Raw genomic sequence first — 22,826 nt, 5'->3', positions numbered from 1 at the left:
GTACAATGTCTAACCATTCCAATCATATGATTCCATCAACCACAGAGTACTCTGACCCAAATGAAAAAAGAGCCCATAAAAAAGCATTTCAAGATCATTGCAAGAGTAAAAATTAAGAGTTTAATAAACAAAGGGACACATGCCTCACCAGAGTGGCCAACATGATCGCATGAATTTGATACAATCCACCATCTGTGCATTGGAAAATGAACGCCACTACTCGACCTTCTTGGTGAGGGTTGAAGTCCTAAACTCGGCGTCTTCTTTGATGAAGCTCCACCAGAGATAGGTAAGGGGTATCGTGGTGGCATGCCATAAAGCATGGGCATCAATATATCCTTCATAAGGAGGGAAATCATACACCTCCAGAAGCATGCCAAGTCCGCCTCCCAAGACAACTACCCATAGCTTGAAGCGTGAAGGGTGACGAGTTAGACCAGCCCAGAATGCCCACAAGAGAAGCTGAGCAATGCCCATGACAACACACACTTTCATGTTCAAACCTGCCAATTGCGCAAGTAGCACATTAGTACAATATGTCCCTAAAATATGAATGCATATGGACCATCTCCACCTCAATGTAGCATGCTAATGGCTCGTCTTTGCTGTAATGGAATGGACAAAAAGTGCCCCTCCAAAATAAGGAACTATATGATCCTCCACCTGCTAAGTATTCTCCAGCCCTTAGTTTCTCACAGTTCAGTGATCTAGATCATTGTTTCAATCATGCCCCCCCTGTGGATGGAGTGTGCCTAAAAAATCTCCCAAGTTGAAAGGTCTTGGCCATCCAATAATGGGCCCTTTTTTCACCATTTCTCTTCAGCATCTGTTTGCAGCCATGCCAATGGAAGGGTCATGATTGTCCCACCAGAGATTATTGACGCATGGCCCATCCACAGTAGATCCAATGGATCAATGATGTGAAACATCAACACATGAGCCCAATACCAATATAATTCCTCTTTGGCAATTGCTAATAGTAAGCATAGAACTGCTTCCTGAGTGGTGTTAGTCCAAGGGGCTCATAGACCCAGCCCAGGAATCTTCTGACACTGATGGCTTACAAGAAGTACACCCCCGGAAGTTTCATAGTCTGCTGTTAGAGCATGTCAAAAAAATTATTTAAGTTACAGGTGAGAGATGAGGACTCACCATAGTCAAGTTCATAGCAGTTGAGATATAAGATATGCGTCGTCACAAATGCTATAAGCGGGGCAGCAACCATGACTCTGGCAGCTTCATCCCTCACACTAAAAGTTCGCAGTATCGCCACAATAAGAGTATAGCCGAGCAAAGCCACAGCTGATGAATAATCTAACTTCTCTGTTAAATCAACATCTCTGTAGAGCATTCAGTAAGATATCACCATCTTGAAAGAACAGGAAGAAACGATTCCTAATCACCACCTACCAACATGCAGCATGCAATCTTTGGGCTAAAGATGAGATCCTCAATGATATTCTAGAGAAACTGCTTGTTAACGGTACTGATAGTATATGGAGTCAAATATTAGAGAAAATTGATAGAAGACTCACCGACTGTGGAAAACAGCACTCCAAAACCAGGAATTCATTGATAGAAGCCCATAGATATGCCACAAGCCAGTGTATTCATAGTACGTCTTCCTGGTCTGAGGTCTTAGAGGCAACTTATAATACAAAAGGACAAAAAAGGACAGCCACCCATGGAATTGCATTGCAAGGTTTAGCACAGAGAGTGCAACAGAAACAGGTTCCTGCATACACAGTACCATTACTACAATTGCACATCAGGTAAATGGAATTTGATTTTAAAATTACAGATATGTAAGTCTCTCCGCACTGCTGATCTCACTTGTACAACTGCCTGCAGGCATGTGCAAGATCCAACAGATAGGCCCCATGTAGAAGCCTTGGCCACAAGTTGGCACAGTTCAACACCAAGCAGGCCAGGAATTTGTAAAACATCGACCATGACCATGAGCCTTTTTCTGAACCATCCATTTTTTGTACATGTAGAGGCACCTGATGAGTGGCCCAGACTGTTTCGTAGGCCAGGGTGCACAGAAAGGCCCAACAGAACAGTTCAGTCTCACATAGGTGCACGTGAGCCTGCAGATACCTATGCAGTAGGAAGTGCAGGTAAGAATAGCAAATCTATGCAAGTTGACGTGGATTTTCAACCAAAGATCTAATTGTGAAAAGGGTAACTAAGAACCAATATTCAAATATTCATACTCAACCCAACAGATCTCAAAGTTCATCAACACCAACCTGTTGAAGAACTCAAGTCTGTATAAAAATTGCATGAGTCGAGCACAGACTCAATAGAGTTTATGAAAACCAATGGTAGGAGTTGGTAATTGCAGCCTAGAAAATATGAAAACCAGATGTAGGAGTTGGTAATTGCAGCCTAGAAAATATGAAAACCAGATGTAGGAGTTGGTAATTGCAGCCTAGCCAATCTGAGAATACTCAATGGAGAGCTCAAGTCAATTAGTGAGTTTCCAGATATTGGTCAAATCATTGTCACGTCATCTTCACCACTACCACCACCATCATCCCAACTATCCAGGTCACTTTCATGACTGCTTGGCAAAAGTTTTCAAATTGTGATCTAGCACTCCAAGGGTAGAAACATCCAACCATCAAAATTAAAGATTTGGACCACTTCTGAGGGTCCATGTTGATGGGATGGAAGATCATCGGTCCTGATGTGCATTTTGGACCAGATCAATGGTCATTTTAGTTTTTATAGTTCTCAATTCCTCTACTAGGTTCATCACTTTTTTGGCAGGCCACTTTTCAGATATCAAAGCGTCAGAATTATATGAAATTGGTCCATATCATTGGTCGCTTTAAAAGCTCCCCCTTGCCCTTCCAATAATAACAAAAAAAGAAAAGAAAAGAGAAAAGAAAGAATGAATGAAAATTAAAGCCTATATTGTGAGCTTCCAAACAAGCCCCAGACCATGACAGAATGCCTAAATGATAGTTGATGGGATTCAACAATATTTTGTTCTTCTTTTGAAAAATAAAATAGAGGATTAGGATTAGAAACGATGAATGATTAGGGTTTCTTTTGCTTTAAGAAAGAGTATACAAACACATACTCTTTTATGAATAGTTTGCAGTGGTTATATATAAAAAAGTCCAATTTTTTTTTTTTTTTTTCCAGAGAAGCATGTATTGCTCTCTCCCTTGTCAATGGGTTTCTCATCCTGTTGCATCAGTTGCAGGGATTTTCACGTGATATATGGGGGAAGATCTTTTCTCTTTTTGGGGTCTTCTGGTCAATGCTACAATCTATGAGAGAGATTATGGAAGCTTGGGATGGAGGCAAAAAAGGTGGTGAAAGAATTTTGGAGGTTTGGTAGATGGTTATCATGGCAGTCCTGTGAACTGAGCAAAAATAATCTGACCTTTTGATGAGGACATTACATCACGCAAGCCATTACGTACATATTAGAGGAGGCAAACCCCAATCTCCCTATGGCTAGGTGAGTACCCGTTCGGGTCTAGAAGAGGAGCTGAAGACCCCACATAGCATGTCCAAACATCATCGAAGACCGCACATTGGGAAGATGCTTGTGGGTTGCATGGAGGATGAGCTTGGATGAGTTTTGTATGACTTTTGACCGTTGGATGGCATGATCAAACCATGGGATGTTGCTTCATCGTCGTGGCCCGCCTTGATCATAGACGTCATCGGGACCCATCGGGAACTTAGGATGGTTTAGATTATTTTATGCTTTAGTACTTTTGTTAGTTAGTTGATTTATGAGATTATATTTTTAAATTTTCTTTTAGTATGGAGCATATTGAAATAAGTGTTCAGTAGGGGGTAAAAAGCAAACCATGTTTTGCTTAAGCTGCGTTTTTATAAAAATTCAAATATGGAACTATATAAGGCCTTGGACGTCTAACCCTAGGGCCAGTGATGCTTTGAATGAAATTTGAGATTTATCTCTTGATGTTCTTATGAATTGAGTCTTTTTAATGGTGTGAAGTCATCCCTTTGGTGTGAATCCAAAAGAAAGCTACCTTGGAGTGAATCCAAGACTATCCCTTATCTTCTCTCTCAAATGTATCTTCTCAACTTCCATCTCTTTTCTTACTTCTTTTTTTTTCCTTTCAGAACTCTCAAATCCTAGCATCTAAAACCACAAATCCATCAACCCAAACCTTTCTAACCTCAAAACCCACCCAACTACGTGTGGATTCATCCATCCATACAACCGTACGGTCAGCCGTACAACCGCATGTGTGTGGCCCATCTAGCATATGGTTTTATTCCCTTTTGCCTTTTCTCATCCCATCAATGTTTCCTCGCAAAACCATAACCTTAATTCATAGTTTCACCTTCTTTTTATAAACCCTAAATCCCATTTTCTTCCATAAACCCTAACCCCTCTCAAACCCAAAATTCCATCAATTCCCTTTTGATGTAAATGATTACCCTTGATTGATAGCCTATTTCTATGTTAATTTGGGGGTTTCTTAATCTCATTGGGACCGATTGCTTTAGTATGTTAATAGTTCTTATTATCAGCATGTATTAGCCTAGGATCTAACATATTATCTACTTGTTTACTGTTTTGGATTGATATGAGATTGATGAAATTTATGATTTATTGCTCATATAATATGGAAATTTGATTTTATCATCACCTTAGGATAGAAAACTTCATCCTACATCACCTTTTTCTCAACAAGAGTCATCCTAATTTTGTCTTAGGGTCAAATGCGGGATATCTAATTGGGGGAATGTATTTAAGTCGGGGATGTGTTTTAAGAATTTATATAAGGGTTTTGTTGGGCTTTTTGTCTTTGTATTCGGGATAACGCCTTGTTGTCATCTTTATCAGGTTAATAAAATCTCATGGTATCCTTCAAAAATAAAAGATTTTCACATGCATCGCGTTTCCATCTTGTATCTTCAATTGAGGAGTTAATCTTCATACAAAACGACACATAATTATTAGATTGATTGCAGTTAGCTTTGATCTTCAATCCTAGTTGTGTCAATGCATCTCAACATGCATGACTGGATCTCTATGCTCAAGCATGAGGGTCTCCACTGTGCAAGAAGTGGACCATAGCCTACTGACAATGGGGGCCTGCTTGGATAGTGGGAAAAGAAAAGAAAAGAAAATTGTAAATGATTATTCAATGATAACATTTCCAGATTTCCATAAGCATTATTGAAACATGGATTTCATTTTTGATAGTCTTGTTTGGATGGCAAGTGGAAATTTCATAAAGCTCCAATAATGATAAGCCCGTATCTTATGTATGAGAATTTGAGTACGATGTTTGGGCAATGATTGCTATTTGAAATCCATGCTTCCTTTGCCATCCAAACATAGTGAAACATCCATCATGGAAAGATGCATCCATTCTCTTTTCCTTTCTTTTCTTTTCCTACTATCCCAAAAGACCCTAAATGAGTACATGCACGAAGCATCTGCCAAACCATACAGAAATATGCAATACACATTTCATTACTTGTCTAAAATTTGAGGAGCCACCATTCCTCGAAGGATTGAAGGCTATTGTGGGATCACCACAGCCAACAAAATTCAAATAGTTGACTTAAAAAAGGAATATGGTGATGATGAATATGTGTTATGTAAAGGAGAAATGAGGAATTGGTGGATCATCTCCCTTTCTAACGTTGCCGCGGGCCAGTCTGCTGGTCCAATTTTGGGGTGTGGTAGGCATATTTGGAAGATGCTCCCCTATGCTATTGTCTAGCAGGTCTAATGGATTTGGAGAGACAGGAATGCAAGAATATTTGAAGACAAGTCTGCATCTTTGGCTTCCTTTATTTTGTCCATTGTGCGAATAGCTGAGTTAGTTGCTCCATTCATAATAGGGGTTGAATCATATCGAATTGCAAATTGTATCATAAATCATAAGATTATTGTAATACCATGTTAAAGGATTCTCATCTTTCCTTCTTTTTTTCCATCTTATTTTTATCTTTCAAAAAGTTTTCCTTAAAAAACATACGAGGATCGTTTAATAATTTATGCTCTTGTCACCTTTCATGAATGTAGAATCACATCAGAAAAGCAGCATTTGATTATGTAGATCAACAAAAAAAGATATTTTGAGTTCTAACCATCATTCCACAACACACATATAAGTCAACATCATCGTAACCATCTATAAAAACATTCCGATAAGTCATTACATCAATTGGTGCTTCGATTAGTTAAGAAATAAGAAATCATTTAAGGAAAAAAAAACTCTATAATTTAACATTGAAGAGAATATATATATATATATATATATATATATATATATATATATATATATATATATATATATAAAATTTTATAGTCATTATATTATTTACAAAACAAAATTAAATAATTTACCTTTTCTAAATGATTCTTTTTAAAGATTTTTTTCTAAATGATTCTTAAAGCCCCCACCAATTTAAAAACATAAAATGAAAGCCAAGTGAAGTTTAAAATAGAAGAAAACAAGTATAACTTGAATCATAAATCGGGATTTGAATCATAAATTGTAGAATTCAAATCATAAAATCGTGGGATTCATATAAATAGGGATTCAAAGGTGGGATTCAGATCGTTTTGCTTAAGATTCAACTCAAATCGTAAATCGCAATCATAGGATTTTGACAACATTGCTCCTAATACATCTGATTGGTCAACCAACATGGGATTGAGCTGAGGGTTGAGTTGGCGACTGATGGGCATCATCTAGGAGATTGGTAGGAATTGGTGGGGCTAAGGGAAGTGGATGAGCAGGCTCTTGTCTAGTTGGTCAGGTAGGCTAGAACCTAAAAGATGGACCGCTTTCCTCACTTTGATGTTCATAGGGAAAATCTTCAACATAGAATGCTCAGTGCAGTTGGGTTGAGCAAATGAGAATGAATGGCAAGTTGCCCCAGGTTGTCAAGGTGGAAATGCAGCCACAGTAGGTCACGAGACGGGTGGACTGGTGGGGGTTGTACGACTACCAGTGGTGTGCTAGGGTGGGCTCCTGGCATTCCCTATATTCTCAAAGAACTCTGGTGTCTCTCTGAGAAGGGACAGGGAGGCAGTGGTTTTTGTGGAATTTGGCCTCTGGTGGGGGCTGGCCATGGTGTGTCATAACAGCCATTACATTAAGGTAACGGTGGCAACCGTTTACATGTTATGGGGTCATAACAGCCGTAACGGAAAAAATAACCAGTAAGGGCTGCTACAATCCCCCGTAACAGCCAGTTGCATCCCTTGTAAAGGCACATTACAAGGCCGACATAGGTTTTTCAGGTTTTTTATTAGAGAGAGAGAGAGAGAGAGAGAGAGAGAGAGAGAGAGAGAGAGAGAGTAAGACCGTTATGAGGCCCGTAATGGCCGTTGCAACCCGTATTGTAAAGGTAACGGTGGTGGCCATTACAGAAACCATTACCGTTATGGAATACCTTGGGGTTGGCTTTCTTTTTTATTTTTGGTTTTTTGTGTGGATGTTTTTTTGTTTCCCTATTTTTGGTATTGTGAAGTTACGATAGGATCACCTTCCAGTGTTGGTTGTATTGCCTTTGCTTAGAAATCATCTCCTCAAAAAATATGCATTCATAAAACGTAGGCAGGAAAACCACAAAGTAGCCCATATCATTGTCTATAAAATCATACAAGTGCACACAAAAAATGACACGTGTCTCATAGGCTGCACAACATCCAACATACATACAATTAAAACCTAAAACTAATGCATTCCTCTCATGCAGAAAGCGTAAGCTTGACCAAAAGTTCAACTTGCTGAAGAAACACTATTATGAATGAGCTGAAAGCAGTAATGTGACTCCACGAACACTAGAAGATCTAGAAGAAAAGGCAACAGCATTAGTAATTCACCCTTAGATCAAGGACCAAAGATATTATCAAATATATGCATATCACTAAGGTTTAATTAGGATACCTAAGCACTGACGGATTACAAGCGCCACCATTCCTCATCACTACTTGTCATTCTTTAGCTGGGTGGCAACGGTTGCATCTAATTCTCTATGAGTTGGTTTCGTTACTAAGATTTTAAGAAAAGTATCCAGTAATATGATTGGCAAAAGAAGGATCCATGAAGTTGACACCAAAAAGCTAGGCATATGCTGATGATGATGATGATGATGATGATGATGAACCTTCCATAAATATAATTTAAAAATGTCAAACCTGAATGCCAAAAACACGCTTGAAGGGCCATTTTCCATGATACTTAACAGGCCCATGGCCAAGTTTTTCTCTTTCTTTTTCTCTTTCTAGCATGCAATGATAGCGGCAGTCATTCCTGCAGTCCCATTGCTTCCACTGCAGGTAAAGGGGTTCCTGCATGTACCATGGACTGTTGCCAGCAACACCGTTGGATGAAAATCTACAGTGTTGAAAACAGATACCTCCGACGCATCCACTCTGTTCGCATTGTTCTACACATGTCCTGGCATCTCAAGAAATGTCACATTAAAGAACAGAAAACAAGGAACGGTATCTCATTTTCATATCACACATATTCAGATTACATTTTTGAACTTGATGACAATTAATCAAATTTCAGGTTTAGACAGCCAACTAAATGAACTTTCATTCTGTAGTCCACATTTTGTGGTCCTTGGCTGAATAAAAGATCATAGAAGAAGAAATATAAAGCACAAATAAATTAATGGACAATAGATTTAGCACCTTTATGGAATAGATTAACAGCCATTAACAAAGTTTTCAATTGGAAGGGCAAAGAAGCAAAAAGACAGTTGACTTCTCTTATGAGGGGAATGTCTCATTATAGAATATAGCTGTTTATTTGTGTGCCTTTGTGTAAGTAGACTATATGTTGACAAAAAACAACACTTAGCGAGATCATGTAGAATATCAAAATTCGGCCATCTTATCCAACATGCTGGAACAGCATTTGGTCCTTGTCCAACTTAGATAACAAGAAAATTTCAGATATGGTGGACAGAAAGTAAATGCAAAAACGGAAGGTGTCTTGTGAAACCACCCCAATCCCCATCATATGTATATGGTGAACAAAGACTCAAAGTTGTCCACTAGTCAGGCCGTCTCTCATTTCAGAATTCCATTCACACGCCGCTAATCAGATAATGCCAGTCAGCATGACTTTTGAATGGAACCCATCTGTGGGGCCCAATGAGTGCACAGTTCCAATCACTGGACACACAATACATGATAGTGGAGATTCAAGACAGTGGAAATTGGGCAGGACAAAATTTGCGATGCCCTCACAAGACAAGGACAAATAGGATTTGTGGGTGGAGAATAGGGGACGGTTAGGTTTTGCTATGATGATCAAAGAACGGAAAACGAAGGAAAGAGAAGAAGCCAGGGGGGGGGGGGACACAGAGATAGTGGAGAAAGTAGAAGATTAAGGGGAAAAATCCTTGATGCCAGATCAAACTTTCTCTAATGCACACTTTGAAGCAATCGGAAGCACCAAATTGCAACAATGGTTGTGTATGGCATGGACCTCCCTACTAGTGTGAAATTAATGATCTTCAACTCCCCCTTTTAGTCTAATTAATGCAGGACAATTAACCACTTGCTCTAAAAGCTAAAACTGATAGAGCATGGCAAATTAATCCCTTTATCTCATAGCCCAGGCCCCAAATCCATGGGTTTCGCCTCACATGGCCCCTAAATCCGTGGGTTATGTGGGTCACCCACCCCGAGTGTGCCCCTGCATCCCATAGGCCACCCCACTCGAGCCTAGTGTGAAAATGCCCCCGCATTACTAACCCTCCTGCTTATCTTGATTCCTTTTCATTTTTGCTTGTAATTTGTCATGAGGAATTCTCTTCATCCCTATTATAAATTCGTGACTTCTCGAAAAATTAAATAAATATATAAAAAAAAAGAAAAGAAAAAGAAAAGATCTTGAACTCCTTTCTTGTCTTCTACCAAAGAGCCATAAAGTATAAATGCTATATAAAAATTATAAAAAAAAAAAAAAAAAAGAAAAAAAGATACTCCTAGAGGCATAGTGAGTTACACATTCAACTAAAGAGCCCTATATAGGCTTTCACAAAACATAATCCTAATGAAGGGTGAGAAGACCAACATATCCCCCTCTTATGGTTAATTAACAAGGAAGCTTAAGTAGGGATAATTTGGTCATTCCCCATTATTTAAATCAAATTATAATAAAAAACTGAAAATAACTCTTGAAGGATGAAATTAGAAATGAATGCATTTGAGGAAATTCAGGAGTGGCACCAATAGGTTAAAAATGAGGGAAAGCAGACGTCGATGGTATGGTCATGTGCAAGGGAGACCAAGAACTACGCAGGTTAGGAGTGTGTTTGTACAAGTTGAAGGCTCTAAAAGGGCAAGGGGAAGGCCCAAAAAGACGTGGGTGGAGGTAGTAAGTAAAGTCTTGATGACCTATGGTCTAACTGAAGTTATGGCCCTTGATAGAGTGGAATGGTGGAAAAGGGTTCATGTAGACCCCAATTAGTTGGGATAAGGCTTAGATGATGATGATGATGGTAATGAAAACAACTCCTGATACTCCACACCAAGGTATTCCTTAACGATAACAGTGACCATAACAACCAACGATGTTACTATTACAATAAAATTCGTAACGGCCATAACGGATTTCGTTTACCACTTTCAGCCCCGTAACAGACCATTATGGGGCCATTACGGGCATTACGAAACTTTTACAAGGCCATTACGGGTCTTTTTTTCTATAACGGCCATTACGACCATTATGACCCTGTAACACGCAACTATTACCATTACGTGAACCATTTTGGAATACCTTGCTCTACACATGTGATCATGTGGAGCCCAGCTTTGACCTCTTTCAGTACTAATGAGAACATCCGACCATTCAGAGTGTACCAGAGGAGGAGATCGATCCAGCCTTCACTTTGGCTTGATGACTTGTACATGGGCCCAAGTGGGCCACACTGAGGCTTTGAAGACCCCACATGCATGATCGGGCATCTTCGAAGATCCTACACTAGAAAGATGCATGTGGGCTTCTTAATTGACCGTTGGATCGCGAGGATACGACGATCAGACCGTTGGATCGTGTGGATCCTTCGATTGAACGATTGGATCATTGTGATCCTTGATCACTTTGATCATGAGCATTTGGATTATCATATTTCATATTTTTTTTGTTGATTATTCATAGCTTAGGATTAGTAGATTTATGTTTTATTGCATTAAAGGACATTTTAAATATTATGGGTTTTTTTTTACGAAATCTTTCCTGAAAGCATTTTTTTGTGAAAAAAAAAAAAAGACTTTTCTGAGACTATAAGGGCCCGTTTGGCCGGGTGGATTGGAAGGGATTGAATGGTATTAGGGTGGATGGCATGGATTTCTAGGTAATGATGGTGTTGTCAGTGGATTGACTTGAGATCCATGGGATTGTTATATCCCTGTATTGCTATATCCAATTTGTTTGGCAGGCCCGGCCAATCCCGGGATTAAACCTTCCCATCCCTTCCAAACCCTCAGACCAAACACATCCCAGGCAGATTTGAACGGATTAGGGTGGATTGGATGGATTTTAAAGGTAATGATGGTGTTGTCAGTGGATTTTCTTAAGACCCATGGGATTGGGATCAGATCACCGACTATGTGTGGCAAGCCCGGCCAATCCCGGGATTTAACTTCCAATCCCTTTCAATACCATCCAATCCCTTCCAATCCGACCGGCCAAACGGGCCCTAAAGGGAGGGACATCCAGCCCTAGCCCTAAGTAATTGAATCAAAACTCTCTTTTGCTTAGAAGAAAGCATCCCTCTCATGTGAAGTGAGTATCTCTTGTGAAAAGAGATGATTTTGGTGTGATTCCAAGTGTGATATACCCGTTATCTCCTTATTCTCCATCATTCTCTACAAATCAAGGTACTTTCTTCTACTTCTCTCTTCTCCATTTCTCTCAATCCCTCTCGTCTCTCTACTTCTTCCTTTTTCCTTTTATTGTTACAAAAACCCATTCCCATTACACCCAAACCACCAAAACCTAGCCCCATACCCAAACCGTATGACCGTTTACGGTCACCTCTCTCTTTATTCTCCATCATTCTCTACAAATCAAGGTACTTTCTTCTACTTCTCTCTTCTCCATTTCTCTCAATCCCTCCCTTGTCTCTCTACTTCTTCCTTTTTCCTTTTATTGTTACAAAAACCCATTCCCATTACACCCAAACCACCAAAACCTAGCCCCATACCCAAACCGTACGACCGTTTACGGTCACCTCCCTCTCTCTCTCTCTCTCTCTCTCTCTCTCTCTCTCTCTCTCTCCCCCCCCCCCCCCCACTTTTGTTCCTTGCTCTTTTCCCTTTGAATCCCTAACCTAAATCCCCAAACCTTATTTCCCCAAATCTGAAAACCTAAACCTATTTCCCAAATTTCCTAACCCTAGGATTGCACCAAATCTGCCCGTTGAATTATAACTTTGCCTATGCTAATGTGGGAGTTCCAATCTCTCATTGGGCCTTAAATTTTCATGCGTATATGATTCATGCTTGTGTGGGACTATTGCTTTGTATATAAATCTGAATTTATTGCTTCTTTGATGCTCTTTTAAGCATAGTTGGATAGCATATTATCATATTTGAATTACTTGACCAATCTCCACATACAAGTAGTTAAATCACGCGTCTTGCATAAAATTTATAGAGCCTAGGATTTTAGCATAGGTATACATAGGGTAGCATGTTCATCACATCTAGGGTCTTGTTAGTGCATTCATTGCGTATAGAGTCTAGGGTAACATATTGTGATGTCTAGGTTAGCCATTTTTCCTTTGTCATAACATAGTACTTAAAGAGTCTTAAGTTTTGGGCCCTTTAGTTTGTCCCTTGTCTATGTTTACGCGTTCTAAGCGAGGTTTTGGTCTTCACCCTACCACCACAAGCCAAGAACAGATTCTCGAAATTCTTAATGCCATATCTAGATGACCAAAGGCCCTTGAGGCTCAACACAGAACCACCAACAATCATATAACTCAGTTGGAGACTTCCCTACAAGCAAACCCCGACAATGGGGAAGATGGTCAATCCCAAGTGGGAGGTGCAGAGGAAGCTCATGTTGGAGGACGTGGAAGAGGTTGTGGCCGAGGTGTTGGCCATAATGGGGTGCATACCCAGTCACCCCGTGGAGAGTATCTAGACCACCATGATCCTGATGATCATGTGATGAAAAGTGTCAAGATCGAGGCCCCAAGCTTTGATGGTCATCTGGGCCCAAAGGCTTTCCTCGATTGGCTTGCGAACAAGGACTACTACTTTGAGTGGTATGAGATGTTTGATCGTCATCATGTGAGGTTTGTCAAGATGAAGTTGGTGGGTCAGGTTAAATTGTTTTGAACCAATCTTGAGAGCAAGTTAGAAAGGTCTATACAAAACCCTATCGTAAATTGAGTCGAGATTAAGGAAACGCTTAAGGAAAAATATCTTCCTCTTTCATATTGCCAAAAATTAGTGGATCTATGGTAATCCCTTCGCCAAGGCCCGTGAAGGATTACATTACCAAATTTGAAGAGTACATGATGAGATGTAATGTCGAGGGAGACCAATGGTGACTTTTTTGCATTTTAGGATGGGCCTCTGATCCAATAGTCAGCGCGAGCTGCTCTCTCGCGATGGTGGCACCCTTGAGCATGCTTATCAGTTGGTGCAAGAACTTGAGCAGTAGTTAAGACCGCAATTTGGGAGACGGCTTGACTCTCATGAGTCCAATGTTAAGACTACTCCCCAGGGAGCTACGTCTAACTTTGGGAGTCAACCCAAACGCTTTGCTAGCACTCGAAGTAACCCAAAGGACTTCAAATGTAAAAGAGTCGTCAATGCCAGCTTGCAAGGAGGCGAACCCAGGCGGTGCTACAACTGCCAAGGATATATCCATTTCGCTTACGAGGGTCCCACAAAAGAGCGACCTAAGGCCCTCGTAATTGAAGAGCATGAGGAAGATGAAGATGGCTAGGGTGACTGTAAAGAAGAAGAATATCACCCTGTAATTGGTGCTAGTGATGAAGAAGAGGAGATCGTACCACTTGCAGTTGTCAAGTACGCCTTAGCTTAGACTAAAGGAAGTGATGATTGGCGCAGGAATACCATTTTGTATACTTACGCCCAGTGTGGTGAGAAAAACTGCAAAGTGATCGTCGATAGTGGCAATTGTACAAATGTGGTCACCAAGAGCACCAACTCTCGTTTGGGCCTAAAACCTAGTCCTCACCTTCAGTTAGAGTTATACACAAGCTGAGCCGAACCGAGTTTGACCCAAGTTTGGTTTGGCTTGTTTATGTGACACTCCTAGTTTGAGCTTTACACAATCTGAGCTTCAAGCCTATCCCTACTGTTTGAGCTTGGTTTGGTTTGGTCCAAATATGTAAGCCGAGCCAAACTGAGCCAAGTTCGAACAGGGGTTACTATAATTGTATGCATTGCATCAACAAGGATACAGATGGATGCAAGACTAAGTTTTTACTTTGTGAAACAGGATCATGCTTCTCTTTGGGTTTATTATATTAACCATGTGGATCAACCAAGACCTTAGTGAATTCCATATGGTGCCTTTGGGATGACATGCTTCCAAGGCATGGGTACTATTCAAGGTATGTGGAGGTGAAGCTGAAGCATGCCTAATGACTAAGAAGCCAAGAATTCTTTTGTAAGGTTTTTGTAAGCTAAAATGAACTAAACGGTGAATTTTGAAATTTTAGCAACTGTAAACTCTTAAAACAATTCTAGCAGGAACTGATATAACCTTTTTTCTCCATAACAATAATCATTGTCCAGACCATTTAAATAGTTGGCAAATGCTCCTCTTCAATGCTATCATAGACTAAAGGCAACCCATGGTATTCATTTCCAAGATGTAACCCCACAACCAAGAAAATTAGCAACAGGCCACATCAGCTTTCATCAAAATGATAATTAATCATCAAAGATGAGTAACAAGCTACGTAACAAACCACTATAACAAAGCTATGGACATTCTCACATCAACATATCATCGTATCTATCAATGAAGGAACGGCCATTACATGTTAGAGATACTAGAATCAGAGAACAAGTACTCGTGACAATCCCACATACAAGAAATGGTATGTCAGCCAACTTCTATCATAACTCGACCTAAACACAGCCCAGACAGTATAGCATGAGTTGAAATGATACCGGGGCAGGGGGGTGACTGTAACGAAATGTTTTTTTTAAGATAACAAAGATTTTTTATTATTTAAAATAAAATTAAAAATTAAAAAAAGAAACAACAAGAAACAAGAAAACAGAGCCCCTGAGAGGGCAGCCTAATTACATCCCAAGAGAAAGAGATTACAGTGTTGGGAAACTACACAAGAGAAAGAGATTACGTAAGTGTTTTTGTATACCATGCCGTAACGCGTTATGGTTCCCACCATTACCGTTACATAACAGCCGCTATGTAACTGGTTTTTAATACCTTGCCTATAATACATACGCCTGGTAGAGAGAAGGTAGATTGAGCTCGTCCATCTGGTAGCCCTTACTGTAAGTGGACTGGAGTTCAATCAAAAGACCAACCAGTCAATCCTAGCCATTTGATGATTCTGATCGGTGCACCACAATTAGATTGTAGAAGACAGAGGTGGTGGTTTTGGGCGGGGGGAGTCAACAATCTGTGGTTGTAGTGGCGAAGAAATTACAGCAGGGCTGCTTGGTGTGGTTTCTGAACTGTGGATCATCAACATATGGCTCACTGGATAGTCCCAATCCACCATCCCTCGACCACTTTTACAGTGAGGAGGTTGGCTGGCTGTATGGGAGTTCCTACAAAACAGGGGTATATAATCTCTCCAAAGTCTTTAGAGATGAACAACAGTGAGAAAAGCGAGAGGGGGGTGTTTGGGGTGGTGTAAAGAACTGCATTTCATTGACCAATTGCTTCCAAGCAGTCAAACGAGGCATAGACTTTACAAGAAGCTTGACGAGTTTCAAGCTATCTTTGCATCCAGCTGAATATAAACAGAGTTTTGCCAGGCATTTATGCGAGGTCAAAGATTGTCTTATTAGATCTTCAATTCGTATCCGGCCGAACATAGAGTTTGTATATGCATGGCCAAAGATTGTGGCTTTAGATCTTCAATTTGAATTGGGCAATCTATGCACTTTGATTAGTTGTAGTTGAATTCACTTGTCCCTTTAACAATGCAAATCCACCATTGATTGAAAACATCGAAACAATAAAAATAAATATGCCATGAAGGGGGGGGGGGGTGCTGGGGGGGGAACGAATGAATACCACGAAAGTGCCTGACTAGGGAAAACCTCACCTAGTCGTGCGATGAATGGTCGGTTACCGACTGGAATGGCAGTTTGGGGATAAAGGATGTCGGGAAAGGGCCCCACATCCGGAGTTGACCAATCATCATTCAATTAGGTGAAGGTCTCCTAGGCGGGGACGGCTTGGATTAGCAATCCTCAGAATACAATTATATCAGAAACAATCTAGTAAATACGAATCGAACTACAGCAATTAAAAAGCATCATTAAAACAGGGGGAAAACCCTATTTGGAAAAAAAAAAAAAAAAAAAAAGTTACAGATTAATGGAGCCTACTTGTAATGCGGATCGGCGTCACCGGCGCTGGCATAGAGAACTACAAAGAGACCCGCGAATGCCGCGAGAAAAACAGCCAAACGCTCCATTTTCCGATCGTCCATCTGATTAGAAACTTTAAAAAACAAAGAAGAAATTCTCTCCACCTAACAAAGAGAGAGAAGAGATCTCTCTGACCATATCAGCAGCAGATCTCAGTAAAAAATCCATTAAATAACCGTATTCTAATACTCTTTCCCATCGTACAGAAACAATCTATCCCAGCTGTGGTTGTATCTCTTGATCGAAGACTGGATATTCAGAGAGAGAGAGAGAGAGAGATTTCTGAAAACCTAGAGAAGATGATATTGAGAAAATGGGCTTTTTGGAGATTCGGAGCTTCGACGGGACTTGGATTTAGGGAGGACGATGCGTGGGGTTCTCAGGGCATTTCTCCGGCTTAGCCAGGTACGATTTGACACGTGGTAAGTGTCCCCTAAGGGATTAGGATTTGTACGATTCTCGACCCGAGGCTCTTGTACACGGGTTTTCAGCATGTAGACGTGAGGCCGATGGTTTATGGTAATCAATGCCGTTGATCTGCTATACCGCAGCTTTTGATGGAGTTTTGATGGCCTCGATTAGTCACTCACCAGCTGCCGATTCGGTAGTGACCCTACAGTACCGAAATCTCGGTACTGGTCGGATGCAAATTTCTGATAAGGCTTTTTTCTTTTTCTTTTTTTATTATTCTTTTTTATTTTTTTTGTGGCGAGAAACGCGCTACCACCCCCACACAAGCATGGAAACAAAGATTTTATAGAAAGCCCTTGGAAGAATTTCTTTAGCTGGTAACTCAAGTGGCCCACTGTCGTGTTTGTGAGAAATCCGACCGGTTCATCCGTTTTTCAAGCTCATTTTAAGATCAGAGACCATACTTAAGTGGACCACACACAATAGGAAAAAATAGAAAAGAAATGCCTATTATTAAAACTTTCTCCGGCTCTACCTTGATGTTTATTTGACATCCAAACCAGTTATAACGTCAGTCCTACTGGGATAAACTGAAAACACAGATAACTTGGCCCGTTAGAAATCTTTTGTGGCCTGTGAATGTTTCAACAGTGGTTGTTCAATCCCTATTATTTCCTCTTGCGTACCCCACTTGAGTCATCGATCCAGCTCAATTTTTTTTTTGTCACATGTTTTAAAATGAGCTGGCATAACATGTGAGTGGGATTGATTTCTCAAAAAATTATGGTGAGACCCATCTAAATTCCCCTACACAGGTACTTTCAAAAATTAAACCGCTTTCACAGGAAAGCCATGTGTTTACCATGGGACCAACAATTTGTTTTAGCTCTTTTAAAATCATGACCTAAAAAATGAGACCGATCCAATCCTCAAGTGGACCACACCACAAAAAACAATGGTGATGGAATGACTACTATTAAGAAATTTTGTGAGAGTTCCACTTGAAATTAAGATCTAATATATTTTTGGATTAGTGCTCTAAAATGATCTGGCAAACTGAATCCACAGCATGGATAAAACACATACGGCATGTTGGGGCCATAACAAAATCCAGTCCCACTTCATCAAGGGACACGACTTAGTGTGCATGAAATCCGTACCGTTCATCACGTGCATCCATTTTGTTTACCTTGATCCCGAAAATAAGGCACGTGAGTTATCCCATAGAATTATAGCTAAAAAATCCAAATATTCGTGATGGTCCAACCTAAGTTTTGGAATAGTGTTAACCTTTTATTATTTTAAATTGTGATGAAGCACATTAAAAATTAATGGATTGTGTTGTGGGTAAAAATGGTCTAACCACCCAAGGGCTCCTGGGCAATCATCTCCAGTCATTTTGGAGAGAGGATAGACTTTACACTCCTGAGCCTAGTCCTTGGTACCATGTATTTTTGAGTTTCAACTAAGCTTAACTGTATACCTCCAAAATCTGTTCGGATGTACACGATCAAAAGATGACCAAAAGACTGATCGGTTCGGCAAGATCAAAGGGACAATCTATCAAGAACAGTAAGTATTACAGAGGAGATGGGCCCACCCTTTATGATCGGAGCCTAAATAGATTGAGGAACACGAAGAGTCAACCAGTGATGATCAGTGTGGAAACTCATTCTGAGTCGATTATGTAGATTTGCCCGACCAATCCATGGCTTGCCTCAGCCTGGCTTCAGCCTGAGTGATCGAAGGTTCAGCTCAGGTCAGTCTCGACCACCCGTTGCATGATTCTGGGTCAACTACGTCAACACTTATCACTTACATGAATCTTACGTAATGGTTGAGAAACCTACACGAAGATTGCGCTTAAGATCGCGAACAGTCTCCAACCCACCTATATTATAAATAAGGGGCTCATCTACATTAAAAAAATAACGCAAAATCTTTTACCCAAAACCCATCAATTCTATAAGACCCAGATTCCTTGCTTGGCTTTAGCATCGGAAGGTCCTCTACTCTAGCCAGGGTCTCATTTGTCTTCTTTTTGTGCAGGTACTCAAAAGTCAAACAAGAGCGGATCAGATTTTGCATCAACAGATTGGATAGTATATAAATGCATTTATCCAACTCAAAACTAATAATGGCACCAATCCAACTTTTCCCTAAGGTGTGGCCTACCTGAGATTTGGATGGTCATGGTTTTTGTGTTACAGGGAGAAGATGAGGCACTATACGTGATGGACGGGTGGATCTGATGAAAGTTCCACTTACATGGTTCGCAATGCGCCAAGTACTCCCACCAGTCCAATCGTCCAAATTCCAACTTCCAATCTGATGGATGGCCCCAGATCTTCAAATGATGCGATGTCTGCCCCTGCTTTTTAACATAGCTCCGCTCTTCCTTCACATGAGGTTCCTTGATTGAATCACGGCCCAATGAGTAAACATCAAATAAATCCTAAGATCTCAATAGGCAGCCAACAAAAGAACTCACCTCACGAGAAAAAATTGGGCCCACATGCGAGAGTAGATTAGGTGCAACCGTGGCCTCCAGCCCTGGGCTCGCCCAAGATGGTGCTGCCCTTACCGTGGGTGCTACCTCGATGTATGTATTCTATATCCACTGTGTCATCTTGGCTCAGCCGCACCACATGGGATGCTAGGCACCCGAGAAGCGAGCTATTATAATGACCGGTTGGAGCACTAGTGAGCCGTGTCATAAACTCCACAACACCCTACATGTGGGCCATGATAACACTAAAGAGACTGTTGTCTATTTTCCTCCTCTCCAAGGCAATAAACATCTCAAAGTGCACGAGGGAGCCAGAGACTCCCCCCGTAAGGTAGGGGAGTGAGAGCCTTGGAGGGTTCGGGAGACGGGAGCCATCACGTGATATTTATCAACAGGTGGGATGGCCTTAGGAGGTGTTTAACTGTGGAGTGTTCAATCACCATTGTTTCCTTAGAGTATGGTCCATCTCAGATTTGGATCTACTAAAATGACATGGAAAAATGGATTGAAATTGTGGGTATAGAATACATACATCAAGGTCTACGGCAAAAGCTCGCACCATCTTGGGTGAGGGCAAGGCCAGCTGCACCTATTCCACTCCCCCACGTTCACACTACAACAAAACAAATTGTGATTGTGGGATTTTTTGGTGCATCAAGGCCCATCCAATGAATGGTGTGGACCTCCAAAGCATGGGCTACAAACTGAATGTTACATACTCTCAGGCCAACATGGCACGATGTGGTCCTTCGATGGGCGTGAATCCGATGTGTCCCGGTAGTTGGCACAAAAGACATTCGGCAACTCTACCTAAGTGGGTCATACACGTACCCATTCGTCACTTCTTAACTGTCCATTTTTGGGACATTTATGGCCCACCTACTGCCACTTCCCTAGGACAACGTCACGTGCTCTATGTGATAAATGGGTTGTGCTGGCACTAGGACTTGATTAAGTCTAGCCCGCAGCACCGGTGTGGTGTTGAGTGCTGTTGGAAAGCTCTGTGGGCCCACCATGACCTATGTGTTTTGTTCAGGTTACTGTTCATTTTTCCATATCATTTTATAATATGATTTCGAAAATGAGACAGATCCAAAACCCAAGTATACTGCTCCATGAGAAAGAGTGATGATTGAACGCCTACCATTTAAAGCATCCTAGAGCCCACTGTAATGTTTCTCTATCATTTAATGTTTGAATAAAGGAAATAACGCTGTGGAAAATGTTTTTATTAAAAAATATTTTTAAATAAAAAATATATAAATACATATAAAATGTTTGTTAAATTTTGATTTTTTAGTGTTTTAGGAATGGTACCATATAAAAAAGGAGATAAGAAAATCTTGAATTTATAAGGTGTTGAGTACCTTACTATTTGCTCAGTGAATTTGTGGAGTATCGAGACTTGTGTGTTAATACACAGCCACGGTCTCAGTCTTGATCTCAGGGCGTCAGCATGTGAGGCAGCGTGGTTGTATAAGTAATAGTAGCGCACTTTACACTTCGCATACATGTGTATCATATCGCAGATGGGTCACTCCCTTGCAACTTTACGCAAATTGGTGCAACAATGGTTTTGGATCAAGTGACTAGAGTATTGTGGGTCAGAGGTCTAAGAGAGACTTGTCTGCCCTATATAAGGGCTGGATCTAGCCATTTAAAAGGTGGTGTAACTGCTTATGCAGTAATAAACCAGACCATGCAAAAATTGCTACATGTGGCTAGCCCATGCCAACAATAATAAACAGCTATTCACTTGAGTTTAAACGACTAGCATGCAATTGGTTTTCCCTATGCAAAATGGTCGGAAAGATAACAACTAGTTTCTCACCAACAATAAAAAATGGTCTTTTGGAATTATGACATTTGACCAAAACGTCCAACAACCCTAGCCTATATAAATAAAGCTCAAGTAGTTCATTGATCGATCATCACTAACCACTTGAACCACTCTCTCATACGAATTAACTAGTAGCAACTCGGTGTTCTCTAATCAACCAATGAGGTTCAATATGAACCTTAGCTTCTTTTTTTTTTCTTTAAGTTTTTTCATCTGCCACCAAATTATATATACATAGTACTATTAGTGGTTTCTTCGTATTTACTAAATGCAAAACCACATATGAGCTTGTCGTATCTTAAAAGTTATTTGACTGCAAGCTATCAACCATCTCAATGATTTTGAGAATAAGACAAATAGTACTTTAAGGATGGTGTGTTCGCATGTACTTTAACTTATCTTTAATATTTTTATTTCTTTTATTATTTTAGAAAAAATATAAATATATAATTTAAGAATACCACGTTTGTAACAAAAAATACAAATGAAAACTTAATTCAAAACTTCCATAGCCTTTAATAAGGTTTTAATAACAGGTATTCAATGACAACTGCTTTCTATGGTGTGATTCACCTAAAATCCGAAATGCCCTTTTTGGCAAAATTGATGGACGGTGTGGATAAAATCAGATGCATCATGTCCGTGCCCAAGAGCTTTTCGAGTAACACATGATACTAATGTAGGTGCTGCGTGCTACACTAGGCTATCCGAGTCACCGGCGCGACGAGAAACGTTAACGGCACCATTGAAATCCAAAAGTGCGATAGCCTCGCACGTGGAAGTAAACCCACGCGTGTGTGGGGGTGTGCGTGCGTGTTTTTTTAAGGGAAAAAAGACCCACGCGTGTGTGGAAGTAAACACGCGTAAGATGGGACCGCTCCTCAGCCCATTCTCAGATTCAAGACATGTAAAAACACCCACGTTGAAAATTTTCTGGAACCATAGATGTTATGGATCAAGCTGATATTTGTGTTTTCCATTTATCAATGTCTTTGTGATGTTATGAACAGGTTAGATGACAAATAAACATCACATTAGGCCTTAGGGACGTTTCAACATTATTTCCACTGTTTCCTGTGGTGTGGTCCACTTGATATTTGCATATGCTTTATTTTCAGGTTAGGATCCTAAAACGATCTTAAAAAACGAATGGACGGCCTGGATAAGACGCATACATCCGTGGTAGCCCCACAGAGTTTACTCAGTACGCAATCCGCTTCCGCATTAAAGCCAGGCAAGTACGATCGTTATGTGGCACACTTATTTGACGAATCTGAACCACTGGCTTGTTTTGTACAGGTGTGGCCCATCTGATACTCACTATAACAGACTTTTGGGATTATTATATGATGAATGGCACATGCATAACACATGTTTGCCTATTTTCATGCTCGAGATACGACTGCTTTTCGACGAGCAATAAAATAAAGCTAACCACATACGGCCTGTCG

At 40.5% G+C, this 22,826-nt stretch overlaps 1 protein-coding gene across 1 annotated transcript; it reads right to left on the bottom strand.

Annotated features, from left to right (window-relative positions):
- Window positions 1-61: 61 nt before the first annotated feature.
- Window positions 62-17,064, bottom strand: LOC131248479 (uncharacterized). Its single transcript, XM_058248759.1, has 5 exons — window positions 16,574-17,064; window positions 8,168-8,429; window positions 1,536-1,735; window positions 1,153-1,340; window positions 62-503 (listed from the first exon to the last, which is right to left on the bottom strand). The coding sequence occupies exons 1-5, from the start codon at window positions 16,675-16,677 to the stop codon at window positions 217-219; spliced, it is 1,041 nt and encodes a 346-aa protein (XP_058104742.1). The 5' UTR covers window positions 16,678-17,064; the 3' UTR covers window positions 62-216.
- Window positions 17,065-22,826: the final 5,762 nt, after the last annotated feature.

Source organism: Magnolia sinica, chromosome 6 (genome assembly GCF_029962835.1).
Source record: "Magnolia sinica isolate HGM2019 chromosome 6, MsV1, whole genome shotgun sequence".
Lineage (NCBI taxonomy): Eukaryota > Viridiplantae > Streptophyta > Magnoliopsida > Magnoliales > Magnoliaceae > Magnolia > Magnolia sinica.
Note: the sequence above shows the minus strand (reverse complement) of the source record. Positions and strands in the feature narration are given on the sequence as shown.

Excerpts from the sequence above, each read along its gene's own strand:
- LOC131248479 (XM_058248759.1), bottom strand. The coding sequence starts at position 16,677 with ATGGACGATCGGAAAATGGAGCGTTTGGCTGTTTTTCTCGCGGCATTC. Across the intron at positions 1,736-8,167 it reads AGCGTGTTTTTGGCATTCAG|GAACCTGTTTCTGTTGCACT; the intron begins GTTTGACATTTT and ends CTGTGTATGCAG. Across the intron at positions 504-1,152 it reads CTGCTATGAACTTGACTATG|GTTTGAACATGAAAGTGTGT; the intron begins GTGAGTCCTCAT and ends CGCAATTGGCAG.